The sequence below is a fragment of the Amphiprion ocellaris genome, chromosome 18, assembly GCF_022539595.1.
Source record: "Amphiprion ocellaris isolate individual 3 ecotype Okinawa chromosome 18, ASM2253959v1, whole genome shotgun sequence".
Classification (NCBI taxonomy): domain Eukaryota; kingdom Metazoa; phylum Chordata; class Actinopteri; family Pomacentridae; genus Amphiprion; species Amphiprion ocellaris.
In genome coordinates this window covers 11,744,272-11,761,192 of record NC_072783.1, presented here as the reverse complement: position 1 = coordinate 11,761,192, position 16,921 = coordinate 11,744,272, and the positions used below count along the sequence as shown (strand labels likewise).

Genomic DNA, 16,921 nt, shown 5'->3' with positions numbered 1-16,921 from the left:
ATCAAGTCTGTCATCACTCATTAATAACTCATTTCATTGTGAAAAATATGCATTCTATAAGTAAACTTGGAAAACATGACACGCTGATAAACTGTACATGCCTTTCCTTTCTTCCATTCATATGATTTTTGTTTTCAAAAGGGAAAGTTATGATAGAGCGTAGCTGATGGATTAAGAAGCTGGGTGCTAAAACGTGCTATTTAAACTTGCTTAGCATTCTCATTTTTTGTCTGTCACACCTGGAATTGTGTATTAAATTTTAAAACCATCAAGTTTTACTACTGGTTTTTTTTTTTTTTTTTTTTTTTACCGTGTTCAGTCCAATATATTTTTTTAGGGACAGTGTGCTTATGAAAGCTGGAACAAAACACAATATGTCTCATCTCAATCAAAACTTTCCTGCCTGACAAGTCAATCTGGTGTGGATCAAATTACATTCATAGGAATTTGGGTTAGATTTTTGTGGTAACCAGAAAAAAGTCTGTGTCTGTGACACGTTTGGCAGCTTACAAAACAATAGGAATTTGTTCTAATACTGAGACTGGACAGGTTTCATTCCTATTTGGTTGAATCAGCCATGTAATCACACTAGGTGTTGGTCTTATACAGTTTATGCAAAAAATGTGTGGTCTGCAGTGGTCGAATTGTAGTAGGATTGCAATCATGTGATCATCAGCAGGCAGCTGACATAGGGTTCACTTGTTGTCATAGCTACAGTGACGCCGTGACGCTATCTCGCAAAATCTGCCAAAATCTAATCAGTTAGTCCTTGTGTCATTTCTGACCTTCCCTGAAAATTGCATCCAAATCCATTGGTCTGTTTTTGAGTAATGTTGCTAACAGACAGACAAACCAATGCAACATAACTCCACCATGTTCCTTGGCCTTGTAATAATGTGGTCTTGATTTTAAAGTATAATCTGTTGCCTGCCAAATATCAGTTTTGTCAGTTTTTCCATTTTAAACCTAAAACTGAAAGATGAAAAAACAATGTTGATTGACAATGGGAAGATGAAAACAACAGCCCGTTCTCTTGTGTGTGGTTAAACACAAACAAAAAATAACAATATTGGGACTGCACCAAACTACAACAAAAGTGTTTTCCACTTTCTTACATTTGATTTGCAGTGCTAATGGACAATGGAAAAATTAAAAACTGGGGCCATTCTCTCATTTTAAAAGTGTAATTTGTGTTGGTATGTTTTTGAAGGCTTAAAGAATATGGGCCTGTTTTGTTTGTTTGTTTGTTTGTTTGTTTGCTTAACTGCTTAGCTTGCTGCCATCATAACCAGAAACTGGATCAAAGAAAATGGAGAAATACTAAAGCTGTTATGTCAGCAGTTGTGTTAACCGTGGACAACACTGACAAATAAGCCTCTCAGTTAGTGCTATTGCACTTTTATTCTTTCCTAAAGTAGCCCAAACTCTGTCGAATAATAGTGAATTATGTCATGAGACATCCAGGTGGTGCTCTGAATTAAGAAAATGCTTCTTAAATATTTACGGAACAAAGTGTTACATTTAGTGCTGGGAAGCTTCCTTGGGTTTTCCTGCTGCACATGACTGAGTGTAACTATGATCCCAGTCATGGAAACGAGCAGCTGCAGGCTGAGCAGCTTGTTCCACGAGATTTTCCCTAATCTGCCCTCCGTTGCTAGGGGAAGTGACGGCAGCAGCCAGTGACAGCTTGACAGTGGAAGAAGAAAACAGGCAGAGAAGTGAAGCTGCGAGCGAACGGGGTGAAGTTATCCGAGAAATCCGTCTCCATCCTGACGTTTGGGGCAATAATGAACCCCAAAACAAGGAGAGCATAAACTAGGCGTTTCACACCATCGAAGGATAGCGGTATCATAGACCTCCGGTGCTCAGAAAGATATAAAAGGGATGGTGACATTTGGATTGTTACCGAAGCAAGTGGGATTCTGGGGGATAGGGGGAGTGTGAATGAAGGGGGTCGTAAACCTGTTAAACAAGCTGGAATGTTTGTTGAGGTAACGATTTAGCATTTAGGAGAAGCAACATTAGTTACTTAGGTCCAGACGAAGCAACACAGGAGCGTTAGTTAGCGGCGACATGGAGCTGAGAGTGGGGAACCGATACAGACTGGGCAGGAAGATCGGGAGCGGATCCTTCGGGGACATCTATCTAGGTGAGTGACATTCGTGGTCTCAAACTGGCTCCTGCTTCCTTTAACCGTTGTTCCGTCGGTGCCCATTACTGGCAAACTTTTCCGATATTTCTGACTTGAAACGATATTAACCTGAATGTCAGTTTGTGCTAACCTTAGTGTACGACATTAAGCTAGCAGTTACTTTCCTCACTCCGTCCTGCTAACTACTGAAACTGAGCTAACATCCAGGGATCAGCGGAACTACTACAACACTGGGATGTAGAAAAGCCAGCGTGTTTAACTGACAGTATTTGACTAAAAACCGGGGAAAATATGAAGCTACTGCTGACTTGAGTTAGTCGTTATTAACATCTCAAATGAAGGTGAGTATAATGGAAGTGGGATATGCAACATTGCTTTTTCATTAATCTGTAAAGTGGCGATATTGTCATTCAGACATGTCACTTCTACGTTAGGCCCTTAGCTATTTTAATCTAATCTATTACTGACTGACACAAAAAATCTGAGCTACAGTTATTTCATGGCTTTTATTTGCTAGCAGCTTTTAATTCAGTTTTGGGTTGTGTTAGAAATGTGATAACTACCAATAAATGCAGTAAACATGCTTGTTGTGTACTTTTAGATGTGTGTTTGTGTGAATTGCTACTACAACATTTCAATTTCTGATACCGTGCTTTATTATACTATGTTGATAAGTTGTTAAAGCTAGTGGTCGGTGTTCCAGTTTAACTGGCGATCAGGTTAACTGGTGATAGTTTCCGTCTCCAAATGTTTAGTCCGCAAATTCATCACCATCAGACCTGGCTGTGCATGAAGTAAAGCTACTAGATAGAGAAGACCTCGCAGAAAAACGTCAGCATCACTACTTGATCAAGTCTATATCCATGTAAATATCATCTACAGACAGTAAAAAGAAATGTGCTGTTGGAAACAAAAAACACATTTTATAAGAACGGTGAGAGGATTCGAAACCACGTTATCCAGCGGTAAAATTACGAGATCACAGTCTCATCATGCCAACGATCAGGCCGATAAACATCCCGCTTCATCCACATAGATCTTTGTCATTCTGCCAGGTGTGGAACACCAGGTGATCTTTCAGGAAACACACCCATGTCAACTGGGGATAGTCACAACTTAACACAGGCTGCCTGGTTAAAAACGAGCCACAAAACTAATGAATGTCTCGCCAAGAAAACCCACAACATGAAAGCACATCCGCTGTTGTTATGTGTTAGTCTTAGCTCAGTGGAACAGATCCAGAGCAGAACTTCAAGTTTAACTCGGGTTTGTTCACAGAATAGTAATCTAAACGACCACTTTACCAACAATGAATTAAAAACCATTCCAGCAGTGATGGACCAGCCTGAGAATGTCCACTATGTAACAAATGATTTAGCTGCAGGTTCTAAACTGTGATTGTGGGTGTGACAGCTCACTTGTACGAGGTGATAAATGGTACACAGTGTGACCTGTTCTTAGATCCTGACTGATTTTGTGAAATTGCGTACCCAAGTGAAAATGGAAGCTGTTTTGTGATTTTGGCACCCAAACTGTCTCTTTTGCTCTCTGTGAAATGTGGACAAAGTGTTCTCTAAATCACCTCACACTAGTCGATGTGCATAGCTTGTGCTTGCTGATCTGTTAAGATGACATTCAGAAGATGGCATTACCCATTACATCCCACCATCCCATCCTATTTCAGTTTTCCGAGGCCTTCTGCTTTAAGTCAGTCATGACATGGAGGAAGACTGGCCAAGTTATGTCTAAGTTAACAAGAAAAACATGAGTCCTAACACTGAAGAGTCAATTGACACCATGTTTTATGGTGCCACATGAGACAGAGAAGTGGGAGAGAGCTGACTAATTGAGAATTTTGCAAACATTGTAAAAGACTTACAGTGCACAGCTTGGGTTGTTGTTGAGCTCAATCTTTAACTGATCTGTAACCATTGCCTTGCCCCACACCAACAACAAAAGCTGATGCTGATGGTAAAACTGAAGCAAGTGTGTGTGCTGAAGGAACCATACCAGCCATCAGTCTTACACATCTCTGGCTTAGACATCCCATCTTGGTCTGTATTGTATCTCCAGGAACATAATCCTGTCCACAGTGACTGCTGCAGGGCACATAACCTTTGACAAAACTGGCCCAGCTACAAAAGTAGCTCTGATGTTGGGAAACATGTTCACTTGTCTCAACAGGCTGAAGTTTTTTGCAACTTGCAAAAGCACAATAATTCACCCCAATAATAAAATTCTGAAATGTCAGACAAATGGCCAAAAATTAACATCTTTCTCAATCACAACTGGTATGACTCACCAGCTATTGCACAGTGCACCGAGACAGGGACGACTTACGTGATGCTGTGCTGTGAATTCGGCAGTATTTTCATAGTATTCAAATCTACTACCAAAGTCACACAACAGCTACACAATAAGGTGGATTAAAGGAGTTGCTTTAGCTGCTCCATCTTGGAAAACATCTAGCGTCGTCGTAAGGTCTGTCTTAGAGTGCCAAGACAGTATTGATGGGATCAGCCAATGGCCTGTTAGTGGATGTAGCACGTGTGAGATTAAACATTAAGTTTATTGAGACTGTTTTAGAAATGTGTCGATAAGACTTTATGATTATCTTGAAGATTGTAGGTTATGTTACTCTTCTTTCAGTTATTCTCCCTGTTTTGCAGATCAACCACATACTTTCTTTCCAACCTTTGCATTCTCTATGAACACCTTTCTTAATGATTCTTTTCAAGCAGCAAGCAAAAGTTTGCTTCGAGTTGTTTTTGATTTCCAGCTAGGTGGGGATGGGTCAAGATGGGTCACTTTTTTTATATTTTATGTAAAAGGAAAAAATGGGATTTGGTCCAGCAGCAGGCAAAAATTTGTTGTTAAGGTTTTTTGTTATTATTGTTTACATAATTGAATCTACCTATGTACTTTGATGCCATTAGGTTGGTGAAGGTTCTTTTTTTTTATAATTTACGCTGCTATACAGGTGCACTGATCCTGTAAAGTCACCATTTGTATTCTAATTGTCTGTTTCCAGGCACCGATATTTCAGTGGGTGAGGAGGTTGCAATTAAGTTGGAATGTGTCAAGACCAAGCACCCCCAACTCCACATTGAGAGCAAGATCTACAAGATGATGCAAGGAGGAGGTGATGTATTGACTAGCCTGCTGGAGTCCTGATCTCTGAACTTCTGTTCTCATCTCCTCATTTCCCCTCTGTCTGTTCATATTCACTCTAGATGTGTGTACTCCTCTTTTCATGCAAAATCATTTACTTTTCCAGCTGTATTTGTTTTATTCTTGTTTAACTTCTGTATTTCACCCACCACTGTTTTACTCCTCCATGTGAATGTGATGAATGCACTTATGCTTCGGCAGCTAGGGATCCGCATTAGTCACCAAACAAAGGGAGATAAACTGACTCTGATTCCACACTGGTGTATTAAGGAACACTACAAGAATTAAGTGATTGTAAGGGTAATTAGTTTGTGAATCAAGGACTGACATTTAAAAGACTTTACCAAGGACTCCACCCCACCCCACGTGTGCGCTTGTATATATTAGGTGAAATATAGGAATTTCAACCCTTTTTTCTATGTATTTCCTCAATGCAAGGCAGCAAAATTAACAGGGCATTTTCATGTAAATAATGTCATCATAATGTAGAATATGTAGGATGAGTGGGTTGGTTATTAGCACTGTTGCAATACAGCACCGTTTATTCCTCCCTGTCACCCGAAGTAGAAGAATCAGGACAGAATACAGGCAAGTTGGTGACTGCAAAGAATGCACAGCCAGCCAAATCAAATTCTCTGCATCTTTCCTGGCGATGCACCTGCAGCCAGCTCTACTTCTTACTTGATTTAGGGGATATAGGGGTGAAACACGTCAACAGGAAGTGTTGCACTGTCTTCATTTCAGTAATTATATCGCATTTGGTCTCCTTTTTTTGCAGTGGGCATCCCAACAATAAAGTGGTGTGGAGCAGAAGGTGACTACAATGTGATGGTGATGGAGCTGCTGGGGCCCAGCCTGGAGGATCTCTTCAACTTTTGCTCCAGGAAATTCAGCCTCAAGACAGTCCTGCTGCTTGCTGATCAGATGGTGCCTACCCAATAGACACACATACATATATATTAATATATATATATATATATACATTACATTCTGCCCAGTGTCCAATCCAGAGCAGCTCAAAATGAGAGCAGAGAGGCCACCACTGTTTATATAGGCATAGGCATTATGTGTCACTGTGCCATATAACATATTGATTAGGGATGGCCGATAATATCGGCCCACCGATATTATTGGCCCGATATTGGCATAAAATGCATTATTGGTCAATATCGTTATTGGTTTTTTTTTGCCTGTAATGAAAACCGATAAAATAATGCCTGGATTTCGCCGGCATTTACCGGCACAAATGATCACATCATCAAACTGCGTCCGAAAATTGTAAGCAACCATTCCGGATTTCCGGTGTGCTGCACTGGCGTTGGGCTCAAAAAAAAAAAAAAAAAAAAAAGATAGGACTACAGTCGAGTTAGTCTACTGATGGAATGAGGGGAACGCAGCTTTTGCTCTCAACCAAACTAATATCACTAGCCAATGGGAAGTAGAGTGGGGGCGGGCCTTAGAATGAAGTTGACATCCAGCTGCAGTTGAGTCCATTGTTGTCATGGTTATAGTGACGCAGTGATACAGAAATCTTTAACAAATCCGTGGATCCAGACTATAAGCCACATCACTGCCAAAATGTAATCACTTGGTTCTTGTGTCATTTCTGACCTTTCCTGAAAAGTTCATCCAAATCCGTTATTCCGCTTTTTTTGAGTAATGTTGTGCACAGACAAATAGATGGAAAATAAAACGTACGTTGTCCGTCACATAACTCTGTTGCATTCCTTGGCAGACTAAATAAAAATAAATGGCGCTTCCCGAGGTTGGAAGAGTTAAACAGAGACGCAAAGCGTCTCTCATGTGATTTATAAACACTATTGTTACTATTTGAACTGAACTATAGTTTGCTGTTATAAACTATGTTTTTATTTATTTATTTTTTGCACTCTAACTGTTTGCATAGTTGTATTTCAGAGTAAGTAGTGCAAATGGTGCACATGTTGTTAAAAGGTAAATCAATGTCCTTTTCCATGTCTAATACTGATTGGTTGCTAAACAATATATTTGCACCATGTTGTAGTCAGATGGAGTACCTACCACTAGGGCTGCCACAAACGACGCGTCGACTAATCGCCTGAGCACGATACGTCATCAAAAGTGGAAGTGAGCGCGCAATGCAACAGAAATCACCGTCCGAGTGGAGCGCGGAACACGCATGGACATCCGCGCTGTATCGTGCATATATAGTATATGCACGATGCGGCGCGGATGTCCGCGCTGTATCGTAAACGCGGATGTCCACACTGTATTGTGCGTATATAATATATGCATATACTATATATGCACGATACAGCGCGGATGTCCGCGCTGTATCGTAAACGCAGATGTCCACGCTGTATTGTGCGTATATAATATATGCATATACTATATATGCACGATACAGCGCGGATGTCCATGCGTGTTCCGCGCTCCACTCGGACGGTGATTTCTGTTGCATTGCGCGCTCACTTCCGCTTTTGATGACGTATCGTGCTCAGGCGATTAGTCGACGCGTCGTTTGTGGCAGCCCTACCTACCACCACCTACTGATCTTTTTAGTATTACTATAATCTGCATTCTGAGTTTGTGAAGGCAGATATCTCCATTTCTTATTAAATAGCTAGATTGTACCCCGACCCCCACCCAAAAGGAAAAAAGTTAAGGTTTAGGAATATTTTTCACTTTAAGCCCTGCAAGTGTGGCTGCAGTAACAAGCTTGCTGTGCCTGACTAACAATATGTCTGTGGTTTGGAATTATTTCCAAGCCCACATATGTCGGTATCGGTTGATATTGGAATCGGAAATTGAGAATTGGACAATATCGGCGTATCGATTTTTGGTAAAAAAGCCAATATCAGACATCTCTAATATTAATAGATAATTCTGTTGTTCAGTTGTGTCAATACTGCAAAGAAAGTTTTTAAAATATTGTATTCAGACTACTATGTATGAGTCAGTGATCGATGGCATTTACCAGTATTGAGATTTTCCCACAGAAAGTGATTCCTGAAATAGTAGCAGCCATTTGAGAGACAACTGGGGAAAAAAATCTGAATTCATTTTTATAGAATGTCTGGAAAAATTAATAGGAACGTTAACATAATGGTCATCAACTCTGATCACTAAATCCATTAATCTACCCTTGTTATCCTCTCAAAATGTGACTTGACCAAGACGTACAGATTGAGCTGTTAGAAAGAGGGATACGTGTTGCTGTTATGCTAGAGCATAGCTAATGCGCACATATTTATGTGGCTGTCATTTGTCTTATATTTTGTTCTTCTTCACTACAGATCAGTCGCATTGAGTACATTCACTCGAAGAACTTCATCCACAGAGATGTAAAGCCTGATAACTTCCTGATGGGACTCGGCAAAAAAGGCAACCTGGTCTACATTATTGACTTTGGCCTGGCTAAAAAATATCGCGACGCTCGCACACATCAGCACATCCCCTATCGTGAGAACAAGAACCTGACGGGCACCGCACGCTACGCCTCGATCAACACGCATCTTGGGATTGGTAACAAAATACACTATGTTGGCCTGTCTAACAGTAATAGGCAGTAAAGCTCAGAATTATGTTTACCCATGCCAAGTTTCAGTTTCCAGTGATTAAAAAAAAAAAAAAAAAAAAAAAAACTTGACCAGTGGATTTCTTCTGGCTGGAAATTACAAACAAATGTGGTAGGACATCATGTTGGAGATGTTAACGATAAATAAAGCATCACCACTAAGACTGTCCTGATGAGCAACATCGCAATCAAAACTTAACCTGACACTGAACAAGTCTAATTTCAATGGATGCTGACCAAGAAGGACTCCACTTCTCAAAGAGAGACAGTTTTACTGATTTTTTTTTTTAGACTTTGAATTTAAGTGTAACAGTATCCGTTTTTCTTCATCTTTTCTTGATATTTGTCCTGTTTTCCTCTCTACAGAGCAGTCAAGGCGTGATGACCTGGAGTCCTTGGGCTATGTTCTCATGTATTTTAATCTGGGTTCACTCCCTTGGCAAGGCCTGAAAGCTGCTACCAAGAGGCAGAAGTATGAACGAATCAGTGAGAAGAAAATGTCTACTCCTATTGAGGTGCTTTGCAAGGGATACCCCTGTGAGTCAACATTTTGATAAGGCTTTCTAAATTTTAAATTATTTCAAAATGACTTTGTAATTGCAGAATGGCCCATATAAATCAAGAAATTGCTTGCATCAACTGAGAACTGTTTTCCCTCTTTTTGTTACAGCTGAGTTTGCCACCTACCTGAATTTTTGTCGCTCCCTGCGCTTTGACGACAAGCCAGATTACTCGTACCTGAGGCAGCTCTTCAGGAACTTGTTCCACAGACAGGGCTTCTCTTACGACTATGTATTTGACTGGAACATGCTCAAGTTTGTGAGTATTTGTCATAATCGCTGAACTGTATGGCATTGAAGCATATTCACTTAAAATGTTGGAAACAGTTTGTAAATATTGGCATTGATTCATGGGAAGTAATTGCCGTCAACACTTCGATATGTCAGTTCAGATTAGCAAGAGGCCACACGGATGTTTTAGGAATCAAATCATGTTTCTGCATTTGATCATTTTCACATTGCATTTTTGTGTTTTTTATTGGCCTCCGTGTTTCTTTTTTGTAATGGTGGAAAAGCCTTTTAAACCTCCAAGTCCAAGTAATTTCAGGGTGTTTCTGGTCTTCTTCCTTCCACACCATATTTTATTGATTATCAAATTAACAAAAATAAAGGCATACAAGGCATTTGTAACCATACTTCCTAGATGGTGGACCTGGATGGTCCACCATCTTAAATTTTCACAACTTTTTTTAGGAAAAGACATGACATTTGATCCAGATATCCATGTTATCCACTAGGATAATTAAAGTTTTCACATGTCCTGTGAAATATTTTAGCAATTAATAGTTTGGCATTAAATTAATCACTTGCATAACATCAACCTACTAGTGCTGTCATTGTGAAGATGTTAGCCTGGTGACTTTCTCATGTAGCTCAACGCACCGTTGTACCAAATCTAACCTTTTTAGAGCGCTGGCCTGCCTGTTGACTTTTAGGGATGTTTTGCTAATCTTTCTTTTGATAACTGTTTGTTATTGTTGTACCCAGGGAGCCAATCGTGCCGCGGAAGAAGCAGAGAGAGAGCGGCGAGATCGGGAGGACAGGTTGAGGCACGGCAGGAACCCAGGGACCAGAGGAATACCTGCCGCATCAGGACGACCACGAGGAACCCAGGATGGAGCGCCGCCTACTCCGCTAACTCCCACCTCACACACAGGTCAGTTCACTCCAGCCAGAACCCACTGATTGTTATTGAAGAAGTCATGATGTAGATGTTTTAATGAAGTTTGGCTGCTTTTTTGTCAGAAAACACAGCAAATTGTTTTATGTCTGTGATATCCAGCAAACACATCCCCTCGGCAAGTGTCTGGTATGGAGCGTGAACGAAAGGTCAGCATGCGACTGCATCGCGGTGCTCCTGTCAACGTGTCGTCATCGGATCTAACAGGGCGGCAGGACACCTCCCGCATGTCAACCTCACAGGTAAAAGACACCAAATTAGTATGAGCACAGAGAAGAAACTCTCAACTTACTATGTATAATTTAACCTCAAAACCAAGCCAGGCTTAAAGTAAAGGCCTCATCTAGCAGGATGAGGAAGCTGCTTTTGCTTTAAAGTAACCAGTAGCATGTAGAGTTACATTGTAATGTTTGCCAAAAGTCATGGAAATCTGTATCTTGCTAATGAATGGGAATTGTTCAACAGTTACCAGATCAGTGTCTAAAGGAGTTTTTGTCTATATAATGTACTGATGTGGAGTGCCTTGCACAGGATGAAGATCCAGAGCAGCAGAACAGTCTTTATACTCATATTCAGTTTACAGCAGCAGGGACGTAGTCATTTCAATCTCAAATGATTCTAAATTGTTTAACTTCTCAAAAACTGCATTGTTTCTAGGTTGAACAGTAGAGTATGTCCTCTTACGATCAACCAAAAAGACAGACTATGATACAGGCCCCAAAGTAGAAACCTGGTGCAACAAAAGTAAATGTGCCTGTGATCACTGACAAAAGTTACAAAACATGATCATTGAGACAAAATGCCTGTGATTTCTGTGATTAGCCTAATTGCATAGACATGGTTTTAAAATGGCTTGTGAACACCAGAACTTAATCAGTTTTGACCTGTGGAATGTATCTGTCGGCATCATGACTCCACATGGAAAAGAACTGACAAAGGAACTAAAAAAATCTATTTTTAAAACTTTTCTAAGATGGAACAGAAAACAGCACTTTTGATGACAGACTAAAAAACAGTGGAAGCACTGTGGGAGCAGTGATCAGGAGTAGGGCTGCAACTACCGATGAATCTGTGAAACGTCTAAGCACGTTATGGCATCGAAAGCGGAAATGAGCTCTATGTAACAGAAATAACTGCCAGGCAGAGCGCGGAACACAGATGGACATCCACGCTGTCCACCACATTTGTAATATGTGCACAATACAGCACGGATGTCTGTCCATGTTCCGCGCTCTGCCTGGCAGTTATTTCTCTTGCATAGCGCTCACTTCCGCTTTTGATGCCATAACGTGCTTAGACGATTCATCGATAGTTGCAGCCCTAATCAGGAGTCATAGTACCACTAATACCTGCAGTGGCCGTCCTCCTAAAATGATGCAACAGACAGTGGACTACTTGCACCATCTACCCCTGAAAACAGTGGGCAAGTGCTTCAGAGTGCTTCTGTGACAGCTCAGACAGTGAGAAGGACACTGCCTGATGTAAACTTCTATACCCAGCATCCAATAGAAACAATCCTTGATGGCTCTTTGTTATTAAACTGCAAGATGAAACTTTGCTAAAGAGCATGAAAAGAAGCCTGATGGATATTGGGAGCACATCTGTTGTCCACAAAAATGCAACAACACAACCCTTCCAGCAAAGAACAGCTGAAAAAAATAGTCTCCAAAAGTTTGTGCAACACACTCAGTACTCCATTCCAAGGAGTATTAAAACAAGGCGGACATATGGAATATCACATTTTGGATCTTGGTAATAAAAGGTGCACTGACCTTTGTTGCATTAAGTTCGTACTGTGGAACCTGTACTTCTAATGTGATAAATTTAAACTGTGTCAAATTTTGAACCGTTTGACATTGAAGTGATATTGCACTGGGCCGTATTCTGTTCTGTTGTATCTCATATACAGCACCCCAGCCTCATGTTTCTCAATAAAGAGAAGTGAAGTGCTGCTCTTCAGCCAATTTTCTCCAAATGTGTGGTTGGTGCAGGATGTGGGTTCTGACATATTGGGCCTTCTCTCTCCCTTCCCCCGACCTCAGAATAGCATTCCCTACGAGCATCACGCCAAGTAGACGCTCGCCACGTCCTTGTGTGACGGCGGCAACACTGGGTGAGTCCTGTATATAAAGCACCAGAGATGCATGAGTCCAAACTCCAGTTCTGCACTGGGCTGCCTCGTGTTTAGTCGTAGTTTCAGCATGTTTCACTTCCAGCCTAGTGTCTGCCATTTAGTCTGAAGTAGGTTTTCGAAATAGATACATAAATATGATGAGCATGAGATTAGATCAGGGACATTAATAAGCTCATGTCAATAGAAAATCTATCTGGAATTAGGGATGCAGAATACACCAGATGCTTAGTCTTTCACCAGCAGGCTAGACATCCATTTAGTGAATGAGACTCACCTTGAACAACAATATATTGATGTCAGATTGTATAATGCCACAACAGCCATTCCATAGTATATCGGCTTGGCTGTTGGTGACATCATAGCTGCATCGTACCATCCTACCCCTCACTGATGCAGTCACACAGTCAGGTAGTGGCTGTTTTCTAACCTGGAGGATCCAGTCCTCTGAGAACTGGAGTGGATAATGCATCGCAGTGCATCGTGGCCTAAGAATATAATTCCCTCACTGCCTAGTCAGAGTTGACGTAATGGGCTTTTTATCAGCTCTGTGCCTTGCTGCTTTCCCTGTTGGTTTGATGTCTGAGGCCATATCGATCAAATACCAGGCCTATGGACATAACCTCCAAAAGGAACCTGCCTACCTACTCCCACCCCTCACTCCTTGCTTGGTGCAGTCTAGTGTTAATGTGCTTGGGTTTTCACACTAAACACTTGCATGATATGAAGTTACTTATTTAGTCAATATCTTTCTTGTGGCCTTGACTGAAAGCATGTCATCAGTTGTTCAGAAAAGGAAGGCTTTTGAAACATAAAAGGTTATCAAAGGCATCAAATCTATTCTTTTTATTTATTTTTTTTTATTCTGAATGAATTCTGAGTGTACAGACGCTTTGTATTTGCCGTTATACAGTGGAACATGTCCTGGTAGCTCCAAATTCTGTAGATTCATTCCCACAATTAAACACAGCGGCTGTAAGACTTGGTATCCCTTTCAACTCGACCCAATCTGAACTGCATGTTCTTGCATTAGTGGACAGACTAACGAACTATCCAACCAAATGTATAGCTTTTGGACTAGTTATCAATTATGATTTATTCATTTTAGCACTAATGGATTGGACACAAACCACTGAAGACAGCTTGTCATGTTGTCACCATCATATTTTGTGAAAGCTAGGAATTATTGCCACAAAAATGTATATAATACATCCAACTCCAACTGCCAGTTCCTTTTAGCACACACTTTGAATTGAGCTTTAGAGGCTAACTGTTTACAAAAGTCAGTCCTCAAAAATACAGACCATAAATTTACCAAATAAAATAACACATTTGTCAAAAAATTACTCTCAGAAAACTGTTTGTAGATATATTTGTCCAGTCCTTAATGAATAGTGTGTTAGTTTTTTTTTTTTAAATTTGTCTAAGATGCAGAGCATTAAAGTGATAGCTTGTGTCCCATTGTTTCTTCATAAAGATCTGAAACAATCCTAGCTGTGGAACTTAGAGGAAAACGTGGCAGAACATAGAACTTAGACTGTGTTTGTTGTAACAGGTTATGGTCACTGTGATGTGAGAGGGAAAAAAACTAACATGAGTGAAATTAAGGTGAAATTAAGAATGTATTTTACACTTAATGACAATTGTGGATTTTTGCCTTTTATCACTTACAATGTGTGGGTGTACAAACGGCTCTCCTTACAGACAGTAATGAAAGGAGGAACAAAAACGGTTACTCTTTCAGCATAATTGTGGTCCGTTTGTTTTGTGCTGAAAGCTATTTTTCCCTCACAGCCTTGTTCTAAATTTGTACAGACTAGTGTATTCAAATTTGGTTGTAAATGGAGTTGGGCATTCTAGAAATCTGTATTAATGTGTTTGTGGTTGGCTTAATAAACTGTCCATAAACTTCCAGACTCTAGGAGTGAGTTGTGGTGTATATGTGCACGAGCGGTTAACCATCACTGGCTTTTAACTAACTCATATAATCATTTAACCTGCAGCTGCTCCACAGCTACACCATTACTTAATACCTTGTCCTTGAGTTAGTTTTGCAATTTCATACATTTTTACACATTTCTAGCCTGATGCTGTAACCCTTCTTAAAGCTTCGGTTTATTCATCACTGCAATATTACAGCATGTTTTCTATGAAATTGTATGAAGTGATCCTGCAGCTATGCCATCGTTTGAATATTGGGGTATTTGTGATTCACACCAGTTAGCCATCTCTTTTTACAACCATGCAACTGGTCCCTCACTTTAGAAATTGTGCAGGTTTTTTGAAAATGTAGCTCATGGGGTTAACATATGTTTGAGGTGAGTTTGTGGTTGGAAAATGCTAGACTGCACGTAAATTACAAGACTTTACATTTTTATCTAAAAGCCGTGGCATTACAGAAAAGTATGCATGGAAGGCTTAGTATATCCTGTGATACAGAACAGATGTAGAGTTGCATTTTTTTGACCCTGCTGTTTCCTTTTTTGTGTTTCCTATAGATGGCATCTGGCATACCACATGCTGGTCTCCATCTACTAGCTCCTCGATGAGCTGCCACAATGCAACCTGGCAGATCAAGCCCTGTTAACTCAAAAGCAATCTGACACAATAATACTACCACCACCATGAATTTGTACTACTTCAGCTACAGCTGCACAACTCTCAGTACCATTATTTTTCACATTTCCATGTATTGGTCTGACTTCCCAAGACATTGAGTGTTGGACTTCAGGACTGTTCTCTATTCACTTTTCAGGAGACATTTGCATAACCCCCTCCCAAACACCCACCCACCCCCTTTCCTCATCAACAGATTCTGAATGGGCAGCCCAGGGCCAACATGGCAACCCAGCCGTCTCTTCTAGGGCACTGACTGGCTGATGATCTTTAAGTTAACACTACTGGCTCTGGAAACATTCATCATCAATGACAGTGTATTTCCACTGTCACCGTGTTCATACCTGCTCAACACAGCAGCGTTTCTCTCCTTTTTGCAGTAAGGGGTGTCGAGCTGAACCAGCAGCTTTTAATTTTAGCTATATGTACGGGCAGGTTTGGGATGTGTTGCTATTTTTGGTATTTGCAGTTTTCATTCCTTCTTCTCATCGGTCAGTTTTGCTGTTTTTAATAGTCATCACCATGCACTTGATTAACTCGACAGCCATTTGTATTAAATAAAAAGAAGCGACTTCTTTGCATGTGTTAGAGGCGAGCCTTCAGAAGCAGTCGTGAAGGCTCAAGTGCTAGTTGAACTCATGAACGTACCAAAAATATGCTTTGGTTGTGCAGGAGGTTGTGTATTCACCCACTGAGCCCCATTTCCTTTCCAGTGTTCTGTACAAAACAAGTGCACTATGTTAGGGTTAAGGGCATCATCTGACGCATTTTACCAAATACTCGTTCACTGTGTACAGATCAGCATTCTTACTTTCTTATTTGTATTATTTTGAAGCTGTGAAACACTTGTAATATTGATATGTAAATGTTTCCTCTTGTTTTATTTTCACTGACCTTTAGGATTGGGTCTGAACAAGATTTGTAAGCTTTGTCCAGAAGCCAAGCTGCTGCAAGTTTGGCCTACCATAAGTGTAATAGTTTACCATCAGTCTGCCCCTTAAGAGACATGGAGTTGTTACAGAGACGGAGCGCTGTCAGCCCATGTGTTGCGCCGAATGTCAAAGATTCTGTATGACATGCTTTCTTGGAGAGTCTTCTTCGACATATATTGAAGTGAGAGTGGAAAAGGAAGCTGACCATCATCCTTTTACTGGCTTTTCCAGCAATGGTGTGTTGGGATTTTGATAATTAGCTCATCTGACATTCGGCTATAATGAATAACTGCTATGTCTGTCAGAATGAAATGGCCTGTTGTGGTTCATCCTTACTACTGTTGAATCTTTCTAGTTTGATTTTGGACCCTTAATCTTCTTTGTTCTGCTGCTCTATACTTTAGTTGAATTATGGAAGCAATCAGATCAGCCGGATATACTTTCTCACATTTATGTTTGCCACTGTATTTGTGTACTTTAACTGTAAATAAATGAGTCACTTGTACCCTTTTTTTTTTTTTTTTTTTAAATCATAATTTTATAGTACCTGTAAATGAAAGATTCTGGGAGGTCGTTGGAGAGATTCTGGAGGGCAAAAAGAACACCTTCATTTTCGATAGTAT

The 16,921-nt window shown here is 40.4% G+C and overlaps 1 protein-coding gene across 3 annotated transcripts; it reads left to right on the top strand.

The window, feature by feature from the left end:
• The first annotated feature begins 1,688 nt into the window (after nt 1-1,688).
• On the top strand, nt 1,689-16,803 carry csnk1db (casein kinase 1, delta b). Of its 3 annotated transcripts, none has more exons than XM_035945792.2 (10): nt 1,689-2,149; nt 5,184-5,294; nt 6,102-6,250; nt 8,599-8,827; nt 9,246-9,416; nt 9,550-9,698; nt 10,427-10,595; nt 10,722-10,861; nt 12,667-12,732; nt 15,249-16,803. In XM_035945792.2, the coding sequence occupies exons 1-9, from the start codon at nt 2,074-2,076 to the stop codon at nt 12,715-12,717; spliced, it is 1,245 nt and encodes a 414-aa protein (XP_035801685.2). In that variant the 5' UTR covers nt 1,689-2,073; the 3' UTR covers nt 12,718-12,732; nt 15,249-16,803. The 3 variants fall into 3 exon arrangements, with proteins under 3 accessions (XP_035801685.2, XP_023120789.2, XP_023120781.2); XM_023265021.2 differs by having other exon boundaries at nt 12,662-12,732; XM_023265013.2 differs by lacking the exon at nt 12,667-12,732.
• The last annotated feature ends 118 nt before the right edge of the window (nt 16,804-16,921 follow it).

What these genes read in the sequence shown, in the direction of transcription:
- csnk1db (XM_023265013.2), top strand. Translation starts at nt 2,074, where the DNA reads ATGGAGCTGAGAGTGGGGAACCGATACAGACTGGGCAGGAAGATCGGG. An exon ending in TGCTGCTTGCTGATCAGATG is followed by an intron (nt 6,251 to 8,598) that starts GTGCCTACCCAA and finishes TCTTCACTACAG; the next exon opens with ATCAGTCGCATTGAGTACAT. An exon ending in CAACACGCATCTTGGGATTG is followed by an intron (nt 8,828 to 9,245) that starts GTAACAAAATAC and finishes TCCTCTCTACAG; the next exon opens with AGCAGTCAAGGCGTGATGAC.